General features: G+C 40.1%; 1 protein-coding gene across 4 annotated transcripts in view; it reads left to right on the top strand.

Moving 5' to 3' along the window:
• SH3RF2 (SH3 domain containing ring finger 2) overlaps positions 1-20,106 on the top strand; it is a 145,660-nt gene that overhangs the window by 63,147 nt on the left and 62,407 nt on the right. For all 4 annotated transcript variants that reach the window (XM_008014841.3, XM_008014840.3, XM_038006463.2 and 1 more), the window contains exons 4-5: positions 3,421-3,516; positions 10,413-10,727. In XM_008014841.3, the coding sequence (XP_008013032.3) occupies positions 3,421-3,516; positions 10,413-10,727 (411 nt within the window). The remainder of the gene's footprint in view (positions 1-3,420; positions 3,517-10,412; positions 10,728-20,106) is intronic.

Raw genomic sequence — 20,106 nt, 5'->3', positions numbered from 1 at the left:
TTCATTCATTCATTTATCCTGAAACCATTGTAGAAACATTTGAAAATACAGATAAGCAAAATAAGGAAAATATTATACCACAATATAGATACAATCACTGTCAACAGCTTGAATAACACATTTGATTTATTCATTCTATCATTCTATCACTTTTGAGCACTTACTCCTTGCAGGCCCTGGGAATAGGATGTGAATAAGTCAGAGTCTCTGCTGTCCTCACAGAGTAATGGGAAGAACAGATACATGGACAGAAAATTACAAACAATTTGATAACATGCTATGTAAAACTACAGCCTCTACCTCTTTATCACATATGTGTAAGGGTATTCTTGCGACCAAGTTATGGTTACCTAATTCTACTCATTTACAACATTCTATCTTGTTGTAAACATCACATTCAAAACACTCCAGACACGCACAATAACATAATCGTGCCTTTCTCCATAAATAACCTCTTACAAGACATGTTTTCCAAACATTAATTACCCTAAGATTTCTTGTGCCTCTTTTTCATTAGATGATTCCCCACCATTTGCAAGTAATGACAGTTGTACTAAAGTCTACACTACTTTAACTCTCTGTATTCAGTATTTGTTATTCCATAAACATTCACATCTCTCATAGAAACCACAGTTGGAGTTATTTTTATTCTTCACCACTCGTGATAAGTAGATCAAATGTAAGTATAAAAAGTGGCACTGCTACAATAGCTTAGGCAAGGTCTTTCGTTTTACAAAATATTTTTATTCCACCACTACCAGAAAGGAGATTTACTTCAGGTTTTCTCAAACTAGACAACCTCTCTGTCCCCCATATTCTGAGATAACGATCTTTATTATTGCTATGGAACCTCAGAGCGAGACTCCTAAGAAAGGTCATTCTGCAGCCCAAACAGCAAAGTGTAGACCTGGACTACAGTTAGAGGAAGGTCAGTTCAATTCCACAAACATTTATTGAGTATTTACTTTGTGCCAGGCATTAGACACACAGCTGGAGGAAGACATAAGGGAGTATCATTGTCTGCGTCTCTCACCCTTTCTGGGAATTTGTAAACTGGGGCACTTACTTCACACACTCATTCATTTCTTGAGCCCATCCATGTGCCAAGCTGGCCATTGGAGATAAAGTGATGAGTCACTGTTCTTACCTTCACAGAGCTGGCAATCTAGTGGAAGAAACAGATATATAAATGGGAAATTATGACAAAGAAACCAAAAGAGAGGATTTGACCCATTCTGGAAGGCTGTGGAATACACAGACTTCTAGGAAATCTCATGTTCTAAACTCAGCATATCCAAATTAAACTCAAGATCTTCCTTCCCAAAGCTGTTCTTTTCCTAGTGCTTTCTAGCTCAGTGAATTGTGTAATTTATTCAATGTCATATATTTATTCCTGCATACATGGATTCAATAAATATTTATTGACTGACTACTAAAGGGGAGCCACTATGTTAGGTGCTAGGGACAACAAAGATTAACAAAACAGACAGAGGCTCTGCACGCATGGAGTTTATGGTCTGATAGGGTAGACATTAAATAAATAATAATCTCTTGGCACGGTGGTTCACGCCTGCATTCCCAGCAGTTTGGGAGACCGCGGCAGGCAGATCACTTGAGGTCAGGAGTTTGAGACCAACCTGGCCAACATGGCGAAACCCCGCCTCTACTAAAAATACAAAAATTAGTCAGGCATGGTTGCCCGTGCCTGTAATCTCAGCTACTCAGGATACTGAGGCAGGAGAATCGCTTGAACCCAGGAAGCAGAGGTTGCAATGAGCCAAGTTCACACTATTGCACTCCAGCCTGGGCAGCGAGCGAGACTCCGACTAAAAATTTAAAAAAAAAAGAAAGAAAGAAATAATAACCTATAAATGCATAATTGCACATGTATAAGAGCACGGGCCCCCATCCCCCGGACAACTGACCATTACCGGTCCGTGGCCTGTGAGGAAACGGCCGCTTAGCAGGAGGTGAGTGGTGGGCAAGTAAGCAAACCTTCATCTGTATTTATAGCTGCTGTGTTTATAGTAATGGGTCGTGTTACTGCCTGAACTCCACCTCCTGTCAGATTAGTGGCAGCATTAGATTCTCATAGGAGCGTGAACCCCACTGTGAACCGCGCATACAAGGGATCTAAATTACATGCTCCTTATGAGAATCTAATGCCTGGTAATGTGAGCTGGAGCAGTTTTATCTTGAAACCATCCCCTATCCCCTACCCTCTATCCCCACCTTCTACCCCCCGCATCCGAGGAAAAATTGTCTACCATGAAACCGGTCCCTGGTGCCAAAAAGGTTAGGTACCGCTGTGTAAGAGGAAGCTAAGTAAGGGTATAATGCAGTCTATGTAAGAGGAAGCTAAGTAAGGGTATAATGCAGTAACAGATTTAAATTTAAATTAATCCTAACTCCTGAGGCACATGGAACAGAATGTCAGAGAGAGATTAGAAGGTCTTTAGTGGATGAATATACAGGTTGAACTTGAACCTGTTGTATAGACACAGAAAGGTGTTTCTAAAATGACATTAAATAAAAATAATCACTGTGTCCCATATGGCTTCATTTGTGTGAGGTACAGGAACAGACAAAATAAATGTATAGTACTAGAAGTCAGAGTGGTGGTTGCCTCTTAACAAGTGGTGGGAAAGGGCACAAAGGAACCTTCTGGGTGCTGGGAGTATTCTATACCTTCACCTGAACAGGGATTTCATGGATATACTCAAATGTAAAATTTCTCAAGATGTGTGCACTTTATTGTATGCATGTGTGTATGTTTTTGGAAAGGTTTTTAAAAAATATGTATGTTTATATGTGTGTATGTTTTGTCTTGATAGAAAAGAATCTGGAAAAAACGTGTTATTCAAGCTGTTGACAGTGAATGTATCTTTATTGTGATACAATATTTTCCCTGTTTTGCTTACCTGTATTTTCAAATGTTTCTACAAATTTACATATAACCTTTTATAGTGAGTAAGAAAAATCTAAACAAAAAGTTGCTTTATGTTTGATGCATTAAAAATCGAATAGGTTCTGAAAAGTCTTCAAAATGAGCATAAAATTCATTTTTCTTTTTGAAAGCTAAAATTGCTTGTCCCTATGGCTTCCATCTTTATTTCTCCATCAGATAAATTTAAGTGAAAAGCTTGGACCTACTGGTGATTAAAAATTAGAAACATTTCTAAGTTTTCCTATTGGATTCCACTGATTCTCCAAATTACTTCTACTCCCCTATGGTCTCAGTGATACAAACACTGCCCTTTATGGAGAAAGTTCATTTTAGCAAAAGACTTCCCAAATAAATCAAGCACAAGGTGCATTCCTCACACTTTACACCATCTGAGACTCCAAACTGATCTCTGCTGAGAGCTTTTACTGCCTGAAAATGAGAGTAAATGCTGACCATGAGAATTTCTCTTTCAGGATGATATCATCACTGTGATCAGCCGAGTGGATGAGAACTGGGCAGAAGGCAAGTTAGGAGATAAAGTAGGCATCTTCCCTATCTTGTTTGTAGAGGTACGTGAGTATCAAGTCTACCTCTGATTTATGCTTATACAGATATATGCATGTGCTACAGTGATGCCTGAGAGCAATTGCTATTTGCTATGAGGCTTATTTCAGAACTAACTAAAATCTCTAAAGAAAAGATGCCAGACAATAATACCCAATTCTGGCAAGAGTCTGGGGAAATGAGCCTTTTCCATTCTCCTGATGGGAATGTAAATTAGTGAAATCTGTCACATGCAAACTCAAATAAACTTATACCAAAAATATTACAAATGTGGGCCTCCTTTGAGTCAGTAAGTCCAGCTGAGAGTTTATTGTAAGTAAATATTTAAATAAGTATGCAAAGATAAATGTACAAAATATTCAAAAATGTTCACCATAACATTAGGTGATGGTATATAATTATGAAAAAAAAAGAAGTACTCTAAATAGTCAACAATAAGGACTTCATTTTTTTTAATTGTGGTAATGAAAAAAGTGTCTCTCTATGGATAATACTATAATACATGGAGAATAATATTTAATATCATAAAGTGTTTGATATGGAAAGATTTATGATTCATTGTTAAGTTTTTTTAAAGTTTAATAGGTATAGAGTTTCAGATTTGTTGGATAAAAGAGTTCTAAAGATCTGTTTCATAACAGTGTGAATATACTTAACACTACTGAACTGCACACTTAAAAATGGTTCAGAAGGTAAATTTTATGTTACATGTCTTTTATCACAATAAAAAAATAAGTTGGACCATATGGAACTAGCTTTTAAATGGATGTGTGTTTATATAAATGGATAAAGGACTAGAGAATGATATGTACCAAAATGTTAACATTTGTGATCACTATGTGATGAGATTCTAGATGCTTTTCATTTTCTTCTGCCAACTTGTATTTTCTAAATCTTCTGAAATTAGCATATATTTATTACTTCTATTTTTTAAAGAAAAATCTTCTTTAAAAAAAAAAGAAAGAAAACATGCTAGGCTATGTATATCTCCACCATAATATAACCTGTCCAGTATAATAACCTCATTAGCCATGAGCCTCACTTTAGCTTGAAGCAAGTCATTACATATTTAAAAGAGAAGTTTCATTGTTTAACTGCATTTACTGGGTGCTTAACATGCATAAAGCATTTAAAATGAGTAGTAGAAAGCTATGAAAGAAGTAAAAGGCGTGCTGTCCACCCTAGGGGCTGGAGTGTTTGAAACAGAACAGACCACAGTTGAGCAGAAGCAACCAATTCTTCTAGTCATAAGAGCTAAAGCAGGTTCTGAAATAAACGGTGTACCCAGAGCGTTGCACAGCTTTCAGGGTTCTCTGTACCTCCTCTACTCCATCAGTGTTGAAGGAAGATATGGAGGATGGGTCCAGAGAGACTGGTCTTCTTACTGTCTCTGCTAAACTCATTCCTAATTCTCATTCCTAATACATTTTCTCTTGCTGGGGCCCCTTTCAGATGCAACACCCAATTATCTTTACCTGTTCAAATTTCACTTATTTTATAAGGCTTAGATAGAAACCTACTTTGTTCATAAAATTTCAGCAAGTAGTTAAACCCTTGATGGCCTCTTTCCTCTGAATATCTGATGAGTGGTTAGTTGTACTTCACAGGCTAGCCTAACACAGAACAGGCACTCTGTTTTAAAAAAAAAAAAATAGCTTAGCAAGTGAATGAATGGAAAATAATTCAGAAGGTAGTCAGAGCTCCCAGGGGAAAAAAATTTTTAGAGCAAACCATTCACTGTGACCCTGTCCTAAACATATGTTTAATTATTCAACTAATTTTTCATTGAGTGCCTGCTATGCCAGGACCTGTGCCTAGTTCTAAAGACACAAGACAAACATGGGTCCCTACTCTCGGAGACTATAATGTCAGAAAGTATTCCAGTAATTACAAGTGTGATGAATCATGTAAAGACTGAAGTAGCCAGGTGTAGTGGCTCATGGCTGTAATCCCAACACATTGGGGGCCAAGGCAGGAGGATTGCACGAGCCCGAGAGATTGAGATCAGCTTGGGCAACATAGTGAGACTCCCCTCTCTACAGCAAATTTAAAAACTAGTCAGGCATGGTGGCCCACACTGGTCCCAGCTACTCCAGAGGCTGAGGCAAGAGAATCGTTTGAGCCCAGGAGGTCGTGGCTACAGTGAGCCGTGATTGTGCCACTATACTCTAGACTGGGCAACACAGCAAGACCCTATATTAAAAAAGGAAAAAAAAAAAAAGACTGAAGTAGAGGAAACTATTAGGGAGTTATGATATGCAATTTACCAGGGCAGAAGGTCAGCAAATGCCACTTATGCCAAGATCTGACAGATAGAGAGCATTTTAGGTAATGGAGGTAGCATGTGCAAAAGTCCTGCAGGATGAGGAAGTGTGGTGTAGCCAGGGGAAAAAGGAAGTACCAGAGTTGGAGCTTGGAGAGTAAAAGAGGAACAAAAAGTGAAGCCAGGGAAGTAAATGGAAGACAGATCACAGAGGACGTCGTAAACCATCCTGTATAGTCAGGATGGGCTAGGTTATGCCGTGGCAATAAACAGCACCAAAGTCTCAGTGGCTGAACAAAGAAAATGTTATTCCTCACCTACATTCCATGTTCAGTGCAGAGTGATGAGGGGCTCTGCTCACATAGTCACTCAGGAACCCAGACTAGTATGGCTGGGCCATCTGGTAGCTGCATCATCTGGAACCTGTGGGCTTCCTAGTTTCCACAGTAGGGACGCATGAAGAAGAGTGAGTTGTATCACCAACGAAATGCCTCATTTCAGAAATGACACTTATCACTCCCACTCACAGCCCACTAGCCTGAACCAGTCACATAGCCTGATCTGATGTCAAGTCAGCTGAGAAGTATAAGGGAACACATGAAACATTGGGTATCATTGCCTCTGCCATTTCATAAGAAGTGTGGATTCGACCCAAAAGCCAACAGAAGCCATTGAAAGGTTTTTTAAGTGACCAGATTTGGGTTCCTTAAAGACTGCCCTGGCTGTAGTGGGGGGAACGATTTGAAGAGGAAGGAGAAGAAAGCAGAAAGTGCCGGTAGGAGGTCCCTGCATTGCCCAGTTAGATGACTGTGGATTAGACCCATAGGTTCAGGGACCTTTCAGGAGGTAGAATCCACAGGACTTTGGGGTTCACAGAGGCAGGGATAGAGAAGAGAAGTGGTCAAGGACAGCCCCACTTCTTGATTTATGGACATAGATCAGTTGCAGAGCCATCTGCTGGGCAGGAGCCTTTTCTGAGGAGGAAGTTAGGATGATTCAGAGTCAATGGTTGACTCTCCAAGGACAGAGGTCAGGTGCAATTAGTACCTCGTTGGACCCATATGAGGCGCTTAAATATTTATGGAAATTGTTCCCTGGTCTCCTGCATTATCTTGAGATGCTTCTTCATAACTCTGGACTGGGGGGAAGTCACCAGTCATCTTATTACACATTTCTGAAACCCATTTCCCAAAACTTCTTCATTTAATGATTATTCATTTGGATATACTTTCCAGCCACTTCACCTCTAAAATTAGCGAGTACAAGAACCATCAAGATTATCATTAAACTAGCCAGTGCTTCATTTGTTCTCCTAATTGCTCGGAGGGGAAAAAGATAATCAAGTGGTTGCTCTAATCTGGAAACCTGGTTTTCAAAAATTATCTGAAATCTAAATTGTGCTTTTTAAAGCAGCACTTAAATTTTGACTCCAGTCATTTCATTAAGACTAGCACTTGCTGAGAACTCTTTAAATAAGTTTTGAATTACCAGTGTCATGGAAAGCAATTGGAAGGAAGGGAGGCTTTCCTATGAGCATGATGTATGTGTGTGTGCATGTGTGTGGGTGTGTTTGGCATAAACAGGATTTTTCTTGTTAATGTATCATTTCACATATTGAATTGCACCTGCATTAAAAGGTGATAAAACAAAGGCTGAGCCTATGCTCATTCTTATCAGGACTCCTCCAACAGAGCCTGCCTGGGTTATATGAACTTTGCTCAGCCCAAGGAGCCTCAACAATATTGTTTCAAATGAGTGGGTGCAAATCTAAGAGACCTGCAATTCTTCCCCAGCAGAGCTATTAATCATTTTGGCAGAGGACAGGGCAGATGCAGAGTCTCCCGGGGCCCTTTGTCAGTGTTCATGTTAGAAAAGCTGATGGTGGTACTCACCTGGGGACAGAACAATTAGGTGGAAGCAGAAAAAATTAACTTATTTCATTATAGCCACGAATGGCTGTATAAAGAACTTTACTCATTCAATTCAGAGTGCATATTGCCCTTTCACTGGGTGAACAATGGAGGGGCAGGTGCCCTGGGGCCTCTAAGTCATTGTTCCTAGTTCAAGCTGCCATCAGAGCTTGCCTAAACAATTTCAGTAACTTCCTAATTGGTCTCCCTACTTCTGTTCTGGCACTTCTAAATAGCAACCAAAACGAGCTTTTTATTTCTTTTTGCTTGTTTGTTTGTTTACATACAGCAAAAGTTACTCTTTCTAACGTCCAGTTCTATAATTTTAATAAATGCATACAATTGCGTAACCACACCACAATCAAGATGTCGAATAGTTCCAGTAGTCTGCCCTGAAATTTCTCATGCTGCCCCTTTATAGTCAGTTTCTTCCCCAACTCATAACCGCTGGCAACCACCAATCTGTTTCCTGCTCCTGTAGTTTTCTTTTTCCAGAATGTCATATAAATGGAATCATACAGAATGTAGCTTTTTGAGTCAGGCTTCTTTCATTTTGGATAATGCATTTGGAATTACCATGCTGTTTCATGTATCAGTAGTTCATTCCTTTTTGATGCTGAGTAATATTCCATTGTATAGATGTGCCAGAGTTTGTTCATTCACCTCGTGAAAGACGTTGGAGTTGTTTTCCAGTTGTTGGCAACTATGCATAAAGCTGCTATAAACACTTGCATACTGGTTTTTGAGTGAGCACAAGTTTTTATTTCTCTTGGGTGATTACTTAGGAGTGGAATCGCTGGGTCAGATGCTAAGTATGCGTTTAACTTTCTAAGAAACTGCCGAACAGTAGCATGAGCTTTTAAAAGCATAAAGCAGATCATATCACTCCTCTACCTAAGTCCTGCCAAAGACTTCCTATTATATGTAGAATAAAATGGAAGCTTCCGAGGCTCTTGTGATCTGGCCCCTGCCTGTCTCTATGGCCTCTTTTATCATCTTCTCCTTACATGCTCTGTTCCAGCCTTCTCTCTGTTTCTTTCTTCTGTCTTTTTCTCAAGCAAGCTGAGCTCCTTCCCTCTTTCGGACTTTCACACTAGCTTATGGTGCCTCTTCTGGGCATGTTCTTACCTCCATTTTCACATAGCTAGCTCCTTCTTGTCATTTGTTGTTTCAACTTAAATGCCCTCTTCTCAGCAGATCTTCCTCGACCCCCTAATTTAAAGTAACTCCCTCCCCCAATCCCTCTCTATCACATCAGAGCACTTACAATTATATGATGGTTTCTTGTTTAGTTGTTTACATGCTGGCTCTGTCACGTATAAGTCACCCCTTCCAGGCCTCAGCCTCCTTATCTTTAAAGTGGACATAATAATGCTCATTCCCCTACTGAATGAGTTTTTCACAATATTATAAGCTTCTTGAGGTAAGAACCACATCTTTTTTAAAATTTTCTTTTTAAGAACTTTATTTATTCCTCAACAAAAGTCACATTCAATAAAATTTTCTGTCTCAGTTGTTTTAATCCTCTGTACATTATCGCTAAAAAATTCTTTAATGGGCAAATTTCTTTTACCTCTATAGTTGGATTTCTAAATTAGAATGAGCTATGGTTTTAGAGGGCAACTGGTAACAATTATAAAAACGAAAATTTAGGTAATCATCCAAAAATTTAAGAGTTATTGCACTAACTCTTGTTTGTCAACATGTTTCAGATTTCCAAAGGAAATGAACCCACAGGGGCCCTCAGTGAGTAGGGTACTCAAAATATTACTATGTATTTCTTGTGAGAATGGACCGATGTAGTGGGGAAGACAGACATAACACAGTGGTGTACTGGAGTTGGCTGGAACTAGATCACAAGAGCTGGTTGTTACATTTTCAGGAATTTTTCCAGCCAGTTGTTTAACCATTGGTGGCTTGAAAAACTCTATGAATCAGGGATTTTTTTTCTTTCTTCCTTGTTACTTTTTTTTTTTTTTCTGACAGCTGATTTACTAACACATCACTGACTAAGAGACATAGAACAAGGAAGAAGGGTGATTACATGAACATATTTAAAGGAAGTAGTAAAAGACAGTCTTAGCATAAGAATTCAGGGTCCTGAATGCACTTACATTCTGGCCCAAACACTTATGAAATGTATGAACTTGAGCAACTTCATTCACTCATTATTCCACAAGCACTAAGCATCTACTCTGGGGTACAGGAGAGAATCATGTGTAGAAGGTCCCTGCAACCCAGATAGCTAACAGACTAGTGGGGGAAAGGCAAGTAAAGGATTGTGGTTTGGAGTGAAAAATACAATGATCGGGAAACACAGGGGCTGCTGGGAGCACCAGGAAAGGGAAGTGGCCAACCCAGCAGGGGATTCCAGGATGGCTAAAGGAAGAGGGGAGAAGTCCACTAGGTGAAAACAGCCAGAAATGACTGGGGAAAATGGGTAAAGGAAGAATAAATATACTCAGCCAGGGAAGAGCATCATGGCTTATTAAGTAAATGAGTAATACTTACTTTGCAGGAAAGTTGGGAGAATGCATTGATAGAGCAAAGTCATGAGGATGCATTGATAGAAGATGGAAGCTGTTACTGTGCTCACCAAGGAATGAGCATCTGAGCCAGTGACCGAGGAGGTGGCATCTGACCTGGTTTCAGATGGGTGTGGGTAGGAACTGGCTACGTACATTAGATCAGGAAGACAAACTTCTCATTGGACCTTTTGTCTTTTCAGCCAAACCTCACCGCAAGACACCTTCTAGAGAAGAACAAAGGTCGCCAGTCATCCCGCACAAAAAACCTGTCCCTGGTGTCCTCATCCTCCAGAGGCAACACATCTACCCTCCGTAGGGGCCCAGGATCCAGGAGGAAGGGGCCCGGGCAATTTTCCATCACAACAGCCTTGAACACTCTCAACCGGATGGTCCATTCTCCTTCAGGGCGCCATATGGTAGAGATCAGCACCCCAGTGCTTATCAGCTCCAGCAACCCCTCTGTGATCACCCAGCCCGTGGAGAAAGCAGACATTCCTTCCAGCTCAGCGGGACAGGTAGGGAAGAATCTCCTGAGATTAGGGCACTTTTGAATTGGGCAAGTGATTCATACCATGTCACAAGCAATATTTGTTGTTTACTACTAGCTAAGCACCCAGAATGCCCTACTAGTAACTAATGCCATATGTATTCCATGTCAGAATTGTATAAACATTTTATTTCATCCTTGAACAGCCTGTGAGTTAGGTGTTATTACTATTATCCTCATTTTACAGATGAGGGATCTTGGGTTTAGATGGGTTAAACAACTTATCCAAATTCTCACAGATACTTTTCTTTCCCTTGCTGAGAGCCAGGATATCATTCCTGCCCCTTAGAGAACTTCCCTCCAAAGAGATGATGGCACCTATTTTCTCAAGAGTGTTTTGGCATCATAATTTGAGATTCACCGTCCCATCCTCTGGCAATGTATTAGGCATCAGATGGAAAGAAAGCAAAAGAAACAAAAAGAAACTATGGGTTATTGAATGTTCTTAGGACTCGTTACCTACATTTGTAGGACCCAGTCCAAAATGAAAATACAAGTCCTTTGCTCAAAAATAATCAAGAATTTCAAGATGGGAACAGCAGAGCATTAAACCAAGCAAGGAGCCTTGTGTGGCTATGCAGGTCACACACTGGTGAAGCCAGCCCTGGGTGTTTCCAGATGGAGTACCTAATAAGATAATGCATGTAAAGTGCCTAGCACCATGATGCCTGCCATATACTAAGCATCCAATAAGTGTTAGCTCTTAATGGTATTGCTGTTAACCCTGGTCACTGTGTTGCCAACTGAAGAGAAATAAACCTGGGGTGGTCGTGGCAATCCAGAGGCTGAAGTATTTCTAGTAGCATATGGCTATTTGTGTTGAAGGGTGCTTTAAAAGATGAAGGAGTTGGAGGAATGAGGCAAAGTAATTAAGAAGAGCTGAATGTTGGGTATTCAGCTGAAAACACTCTTTGGGACCACGCAGGTGGCAACTTGAAAGGGCAAAACTCAACTTGTACTGATTTTTTTTTTTTAAAGGAGCCGTAAATTTTGTTTTTAAACATGAATTTCTACCTTGGGATTAAAAGGCTTAATTGGACTCTAATCCCTTTTTAACAAGACAAGGAGGAAAGAGAAAGTCAAGGGCTCCTCAAAGACCTGTGTGCTATTCTGAAAGGAAAACAATCACCTCCTACAACGCTTCATATCTTATACCACTGTCTGGGTCACTAAGAAGTTGGCTGCTCATGTAATTCTGCCCACCACCTGCACCACATGCACACACACACACATATACACTTTCTCTCTCTTTCTCCTGCATTACACTCCCCTTGCTTTAACAAAAGCTATAAAACTTTCTACATACACACTGCACTTCTTTACAAGTACATATTAATATACGCTTTATGCCCAAAGTTCTCCTTCACACACACACACACACACACACACACACACACACTCTAAAATGGGAGCCTTGTGACTCACAATTAAGCCAAAGAGTCACAGAGTTTTTTGAAAGGATTCTTTATATATAGTCATAGATATATAAAGTGCAGCCCACACTCAGTAGAAATAAGCTAGCTCACTTAGCTCTAAGTTGACTTCGCAAAAGATTTCACCAAGAGTCATTTTCCGTGTGCTTTTAAAATTCTTATTCTGGGCATTTGTGTCATCTACGGAGGCTGGACTAGAGTGGGAGAAGCTTAGTAGGATTCAAAACACGTATTATTCCTTAGTAGTTTTCACAAATAGTGAGAATTCCACAGTATGGCATTCACACATCCGATGACCAGGGAACCACTTCACAGCAGCCTTTTCTCCACTCAGATGGCTGTGGATTGGAAGGATTTCTACGTATTTGACCAAAGGTTGTAAAAGCACACTCGAAATGGCCCACTTATGACTTCTATCTAAAGACAAGCAGAAAGTTGAGCAAATGACAAGTTCTTCCCTTTTCTCTAACATTCTTGAGAGCTGTGGTTGGGTCTAGCTCATCACACTCCCCCTGCCTTCCCCACTCCAGCAACCTACATGGTGCCTAGACCCTAGCAGGTACTCAATAAATCAAGGAATCAAGACTTTTAACGTAGATATCTGGGCAGGTGGTGGTGACATATACGTAGGGAAGACTGGAGAAAGAATTAATTTCTTAAAGAAAGATTACAGATTAGTGTAACTCTTCTAGCCAATAAACATCTGTTGAATGCTTACGAAGTGCTAGTAACCATAGTGAGTATTGGAGATTCTACTACCAAAGGAAGAAGAGTAATATAACCTCAAACTTTACTGAAACTAATATGAGACAGATGGATCTATAGGTAGGTAGGTAGGTAGGTAGGTAGGTAGGTAGATGGATGCATGCATGGATGGATGGATGGATGGATGGATGGATGGATGGATGGATGGATGGATAGATAGATGATTGATTGATTGATTGATTGATTGATTGAGTGATATCCTCTAATAGAAAAGTCTCCTTTTACTCCCAGTCTCCTAAGCCTCCCCTCCATTCCAAAACTGTAATAAAAGCCTTGGTAGGGGAGGTATTATCAACACTTTATAGCAAGGTAATTAAGGCCCCAAAAGAAAAATGATTAAGCCAAGTTCGTGTAATTTAGTAAAGAGTCTGGATTGAATTTAGAATTGTCTAATTGTAAAACGTAACCTCCTATCACTATACTGTGCTATCAACTAAGACCACGTTAGGCAACATTCTGCCAGCGTAGTTTATCCTGGATGTCTGCAGCCTCCCTTTTCTTGGTTGTCTTCAGTTGACTCCTTTTGAATGCTAAGGCCTTCCAGCATTCTCTTCTCCACCCACCCCCTCAGTCAAGAATTTGTCCTAAGTCTTTTGCACCTGAAAAAGGCTTCCATTTACTATCACTTTGTTTCTTTATGAACTACCAGTTGTGTCCAGACATTGTGTATGGTGCTATTGGCACCAAGAATAAGCTGCTGCCTCATTCTCCTCCTGTGGTAGAGACAAGTCTTGGATGGTCCCTCAAGTCTCAAACCCAAAAGGGTAGCAATACCCTTTCATAAAAAGAAGCCAGAGCCAGGAATTTTTTTCCCCCTTTGTCGTTGTGTCTTTCTACCTGTGGGAAACCACTTGAAACTTCTGGATAGAACATCAGGAAATGACCTCACAGATGAACTGCAACTACAGACAAAAAACAGTGGCACTTGAAAACAATTCAGGATTAGACCTGAAGATGCTGAGTAAGTTCTGTGGAAAACTACAGTGCAGGAAGTTAAGTGGGTGGATTGAAACCAATGCAGTTGGCCTCTAGGAGAGTCCTGGAGACAAAGAAAGTCAACTGCACGTGACACAAGTTAGAAAGAAGTCCTTCAGAAATACCTGTTTGGGGAAAGTCACATGTGCAGGGCCCTCCCTGGAGATTCTAAAGTTGACTTGGTTCAGGATGTGGAGCCTGCTCGCCCCACTGCCTCCCACACTCACAGAGCAATGAAGCATTCTTGTTTTCCTAAGAAGTTCTGCTCCTCAATACGCCCTCTTTCTCCCCTCCCCCTCCCCCTCCACATCCCTATCCTTCAGCCTCCCTCCTTCTGTATCACAGATGCAGGGTAGCAGAACTGCTCTGCAACTGGAAAGCTCTCTTTCCCTCACCTCCTACATTCAGCAAGTCAGTAAGCTCCTTGTGCCACCTAGTCATTGCTTTTACCCATCCCATTTCACTGCCTTAGTCTGGGTCTGCATCCCTTGCCTCGACTATTGCTCCAGCCTCCTCACTGGCCTCCCAGAGCCCACACTCAATCACTTCGCCTCACCCTGCCCAATCCCTCCCACCCCCATCCATAGTTCCAGTAATGACCTCCATAATGACCTCTTGCAAAACCCAAATCCCTTCAGCCACTTCTCTTCCCCAAACTATTAATGGATCCCATTATTGAGTGATTGCGACAAGCTGGAAACTACAATAAGTGATTTACAAACATTTGACTCTCCTTAAAACTGTTCAGAGTAGGTACTGGTATGCTCATTTTACCAAACGGGGAAACTCTGGGAGTGAAAGATTAGGTTTTTTCTTAGTCTTTTTTTAATTTTTTTATTTCAGTAGCTTTAGGGGTACAAGTGGTTTTTGGTTACATGGATGAATTGTATAGTGGTGAAGTCTGAGATTTTAATGTACCCATCACCAGAGTAGCCTATATTGTACCCAATAGATAATTTTTCTTCCATTAACCACCCTCACCCTCCCTCTCTTCTTTGAGTCTCCCATTTCCATTATACCACTCTGTATGCCTTTGCATACCCATAGTTTAGCTCCCACTTAGTGAGAACATGCAATGTTGGTTTTCCATTCCTGAGTTATTTCACTTAGGATTATAGCCTCCAGATCTCACACACACACACACACACACACACACACACACACACGCACCACATTTCTTTATCTGCTTGTCAGTTGATTCCTTATCTTTGCAATTGTGAATTGTGTCGTGATAAACATATGCCTGTGGGTGTCTTTTTGTTATAATGACTTCTTGTCCTTTGGGTAGATGCCCAGTAGTGGGATCAAATGGTAGATCTACTTTTAGTTATTTGAGAAATCTCCAAACTGTTTTCCATAGAGGTTATACTAATTTAAATTTCCACCAGCAGTATATAAGCGCTCCCTTTTCACCACATCCATGCCAACATCTACTGTTTTTTTACTTTTTAATAATGGTCATTCTGACTTGGATAAGGTGGGATCTTATTGTAGTTTTAATTCGCATTTCCCTGATAATTAGTGTGATATTGAGCATTTTTTATATGTTTGTTGGCTGCTTATATATCTTGTATATCTTCTTTAGCCCACTTTTTAATGGGATTGTTTGCTTTTTTCTTACTGATTTGAGTTTCTTGTAGATTCTGGATATAGTCCTTTGTCAAATGCATAGTTTGCAAACATTTTCTGCCATTCTGTAGGTTTCTGTTTACTCTTATGATTATTTCTTCTGCTGTGCAGAAGCTTTTTAGTTTACTTAGGTTTCGTTTATTTATTTTTGTCTTTGTTGCATTTGTGGTCTTAGTCATAAATTCGTTGCCTAGGCCCATGTCCAGAAGAGTTTTTCTAGGTTTTCTTCTAGATTTTTTTATGGTTTCAGGTCTTAAGTCTTTAATCCATCTCAAGTTAACTTTTGTATATGGTGAGAGGTAAGGATTCAGTTTCATTCTTCTGCGTGTGGCTATTCAGTTTTCCCAACATCATTTATTAAATAGGATGTCCTTCCTCAGTTTATGCTTTTGTGTGCTTTGTCAAAAATCACTTGTTTAAAAGTGTTTGGCTGGCCGGGCGTGGTGGTTTACGCCTGTAATCCCAGCACTTTGGGAGGCCAAGGCAGGCGGATCATGAGGTCAGGAGATAGAGACCATCCTGCCTAACACGGTGAAAGCCCGTCTCTACTAAAAATACAAAAAAAATTAGCCGGGCATGGTGGCGGGCGCCTGTAGTCCCAGCTACTTGGGAGGCTGAGGCAGGAGAATGGTGTGAACCTGGGAGGTGGAGCTTGCAGTGAGCCGAGATCACACCACTGCACTCCAACCTGGTTGACAGAGTGAGACTCCATCTCAAAAAAAAAAAAAGTGTTTGCCTTCATTTCTGGGTTCTCTATTCTATTCCATTGGTCTATATTCCTATTTTTATACCAGTACCATGCTATTGTGGTTACTGTAGCTTTGTAACATAATTTGAAGTCAGATAATATGATGCCTCCAGATTTTTTGTTTTTGTTTAGAATTGCTTTGACTATTTGGGCTCTTTTTTGGTTCTATATGAATTTAGGATTGCTTCTGTGAAAAATGATGTTAGTACTTTGATAGAAATTGCATTGAATCTGTAGATTGCTTTGAGCAGTATGGTCATTTTCACAATATTGTTTCTTCCAATCTATGAACATGGAATGTATTTCTGTTTGTGTCATTTATTATTTTTTTAGTAGTGTTTCATAATTCTCCTTGTAGAGATCTTTCACCTCCTTGGTTAAGTATATACCTAGGGTTTTATATATATATATATACTTTAAGTTCTAGGGTACATGTGCACAATGTGCAGGTTTGTTACATATGTATACATGTGCCATGTTGGTGTGCTGCACCCATTAACTCATCATTTACATTAGGTATATCTCCTAATGCTATCCCTCCTCCCTCCCCCAACCCCACAACAGGCCCTGGTGTGTGATGTTCCCCACCCTGTGTCCAGGTGTTCTGATTGTTCAATTCCCACCTATGAGTGAGAACATGTGGTGTTTGGTTTTCTATCCTTGTGATAGTTTCGTCAGAATGATGGTTTCCAGCTTCATGTATGTCCCTTCAAAGGACATTAACTCATCCTTTTTTATGGCTGCATAGTATTCCATGGTGTATATGTGCCACATTTTCTTAATCCAGTCTATCATTGATGGACATTTGGGTTGGTTCCAAGTCTTTGGTATTGTGAATAGTGCCACAATAAACACACATGTGCATATGTCTTTATAGCAGCATGATTTATAATCCTTTGGGTACATGCCCAGTAATGGGATGGCTGGGTCAAACGATATTTCTAGTTCTAGATCCTTGAGGAATCGCCACACTGTCTTCCACAATGGTTGAACTAGTTTATAGTCCCACCAAGAGTGTAAAAGTGTTCCTATTTCTCCACATCCTCTCCAGCACCTGTTGTTTCCTGACTTTTTAATGATCGCCATTCTAACTGGTGTGAGATGGTATCTCATTGTGGTTTTGATTTGCATTTCTCTGATGGTCAGTGATGATGACCTTTTTTTCATGTGTCCGTTGGCTGCATAAATGTCTTCTTTTGAGAAGTGTCTGTTCATATCCTTTGCCCACTTTTTGATGGGGTTGTTTGATTTTTTCTTGTAAATTTGTTTAATTTCTTTGTAGATTCTGGATATTAGCCCTTTGTCAGATGGGTAGATAGCAAACATTTTCTCCCATTCTGCAGGTTGCCTGTTCACTCTGATGGTAGTTTCTTTTGCTGTGCAGAAACTCTTTAGTTTAATTAGATCCCATTTGTCAATTCTGGCTTTTGTTGTCATTGCTTTTGGTGTTTTAGTCATGAAGTCCTTACCCATGCCTATGCCCTGAATGGTATTGCCTAGGTTTTCTTCTAGGGTTTTCATGGTTTTAGGTCTAACATTTAAGTCTTTAATTCATCTTGAATTAACTTTTGTATAAGATGTAAGGATCCAGTTTCAGCTTTCTACATATGTCTAGCCAGTTTTCCCAGCACCCTTTATTAAATAGGGAATCCTTTCCCCATTTCTTGTTTTTGTCAGGTTTGTCAAAGATCAGATGGTTGTAGATGTGTGGAATTATTTCCGGGGGCTCTATTCTGTTCCATTGGTCTATATCTCTATTTTGGTATACCTAGGTATTTTTTTAATAGCTATTGTAAAAAGGATTGAGTTCTTTATTTGATTCTCAGCTTGTTTGTTGTTGCTGTATAGCAATGCTGCTAATTTGTGTACATTGATTTTGTGACCTGAGACTACTGAATTCATTGATCACATCTAGGAGTCTTTTGGAGGAGTTTTTAGGGTTTTCTAGGTATAAGATCATCAGCAAACAGAGATAGCTTGACTTCCTCTTTTCTAATTTGGATGCCCTTTATTTCTTTCTCTTGCCTGACTGTGCTGGCTAGGAATTCCCAAAAAGATTAAGTAATTTGCACAATGTCTCAAGGGTAGAAACAGGTCCCGGACTTGCAGACCTGTGCTCCCTTCCCTCAGTGAGTTTTTAGTATGATATTCTAACCTTCTGGGATCTGGCTACAGTTCACTTCCTGGTCTCCCAGGTCTGCTAACACACACACGTGCATACACATAAAAGTACAGTGGTGTATGTACATTCCTATATGCACACCATGTACTAGGCCACCTCTTTGCTTTTTGTCCTTGTACCCAGCACAATGCCTGCATTATTCTGGGCAATGAACAAATGTTTTTTGAATAAATAATTGCTGCTCCTTCTGGAATTTATTTTTGTTGCATCCACCTGTTACACTCATATCCATACCCCAAGGCCCTATAAGCATATTGTTTTTCAAGGAAGCTTTTGCCACCGCTCCTCCACAGAATTATTTCTCTCATATACATCTCTCTTGTATTCACAGCACATTGTTTATACTTGTGTTGTAACATATATGTTAGAACATATAACACCTTCTTTGCACTATAAATACCACATATATATCTTACCAACATGCTTAAGATTGAAAATCTTTTAAGAGCAGGCTTGATGTTTTGTTCACTTATGTGCCCTTGAGTTTCCAAACCCCTCTTCTGATTACACAGAACCATAAAGATAAGAGAGAGAAAAAGGTGGGGGTCACTTAAGTCAGTGTAAGGAATGTGATTCCTTCCCCCACTGTCCTCCATCTTATGCCAGGATGATAATGACAAGTCCAAGTGTCTTTCCTGGGCTCCTCATCTGGGAAGATGAGCTATCACGTGCCTGGGGGAATTCTGAGGTCTATAAAGCTGACTGTCCTTTTAACCCCATATTTGAAATAGTCTGAATAAAGTAGTTTCTGGGAGCTTGAACTATTACAAGTCCAGATCCTCTCCCAGGGTACTCCTTCGCCACTGTCTTTCATAGGAGTCCCAACCCAACTTTATGGTACTCAGGGCTGCCATGAGAAATGGTTTTACTTAGTACTAATATACATATTTTTTTTCTTTGGACACTCTCCCAGTTCAAATTTACATTTAAGATTCTTAGCTAATCTTCCTTCTTGAGGTAATTTACAGAGATAAATTAACCCTACATTTATAGTCTTATAATGATATCTCCCAAGATAAATATTTATTTTATTTTACAATTTTCACTCAACAAATTCATACTCATAAGTGATGTTGTCAGAGCACTCCAGAACTCACTGAGCACTCCCAAAGAGTTGTGGGTAGAAAAGAAAAGAGGTACCATTAGATGAACACATATCCCCTCCCATTGCTCTGTTCCATGTTATCATTATCTGCCCCCATAATGCCTTTTATGGGGACTACTGAGTGTCTGAAATGTGTTTGTTAAATTTTTGAAAATGTACCCGCTGGGTAAAGATAACCCCTTAAACTTTCTCATAAATTACCAGGTAAGGCCTTAGCAGGATTTCACAGGCAGATGGCTGAAAGCAAGAAAGGACCAGAAGGCCTCCCACTTCTCTCTCTATTTTGCCAGAGCCTCCTGAGTAAAGAACTGTCATGAGCCACCCAGAGATACAGTGTTGTACAGGATAAACCACGGCAGCCTTAGACCCAGGTACCTCTTCCCCAGCCCAATGGTGGGATGTAGAACCAATCAATACTGAGCTTGTTTCCCACCAAAAAAAAATGAGAACTCACTTCTGACTCACAAGGTTGTTGGGAAGATCAAAAATAGAAAGTGAATATTAAGTTCT

This window comes from Chlorocebus sabaeus, chromosome 23, assembly GCF_047675955.1.
Source record: "Chlorocebus sabaeus isolate Y175 chromosome 23, mChlSab1.0.hap1, whole genome shotgun sequence".
NCBI lineage: Eukaryota > Metazoa > Chordata > Mammalia > Primates > Cercopithecidae > Chlorocebus > Chlorocebus sabaeus.
This window is presented reverse-complemented; position numbering and strand designations above follow the sequence as displayed.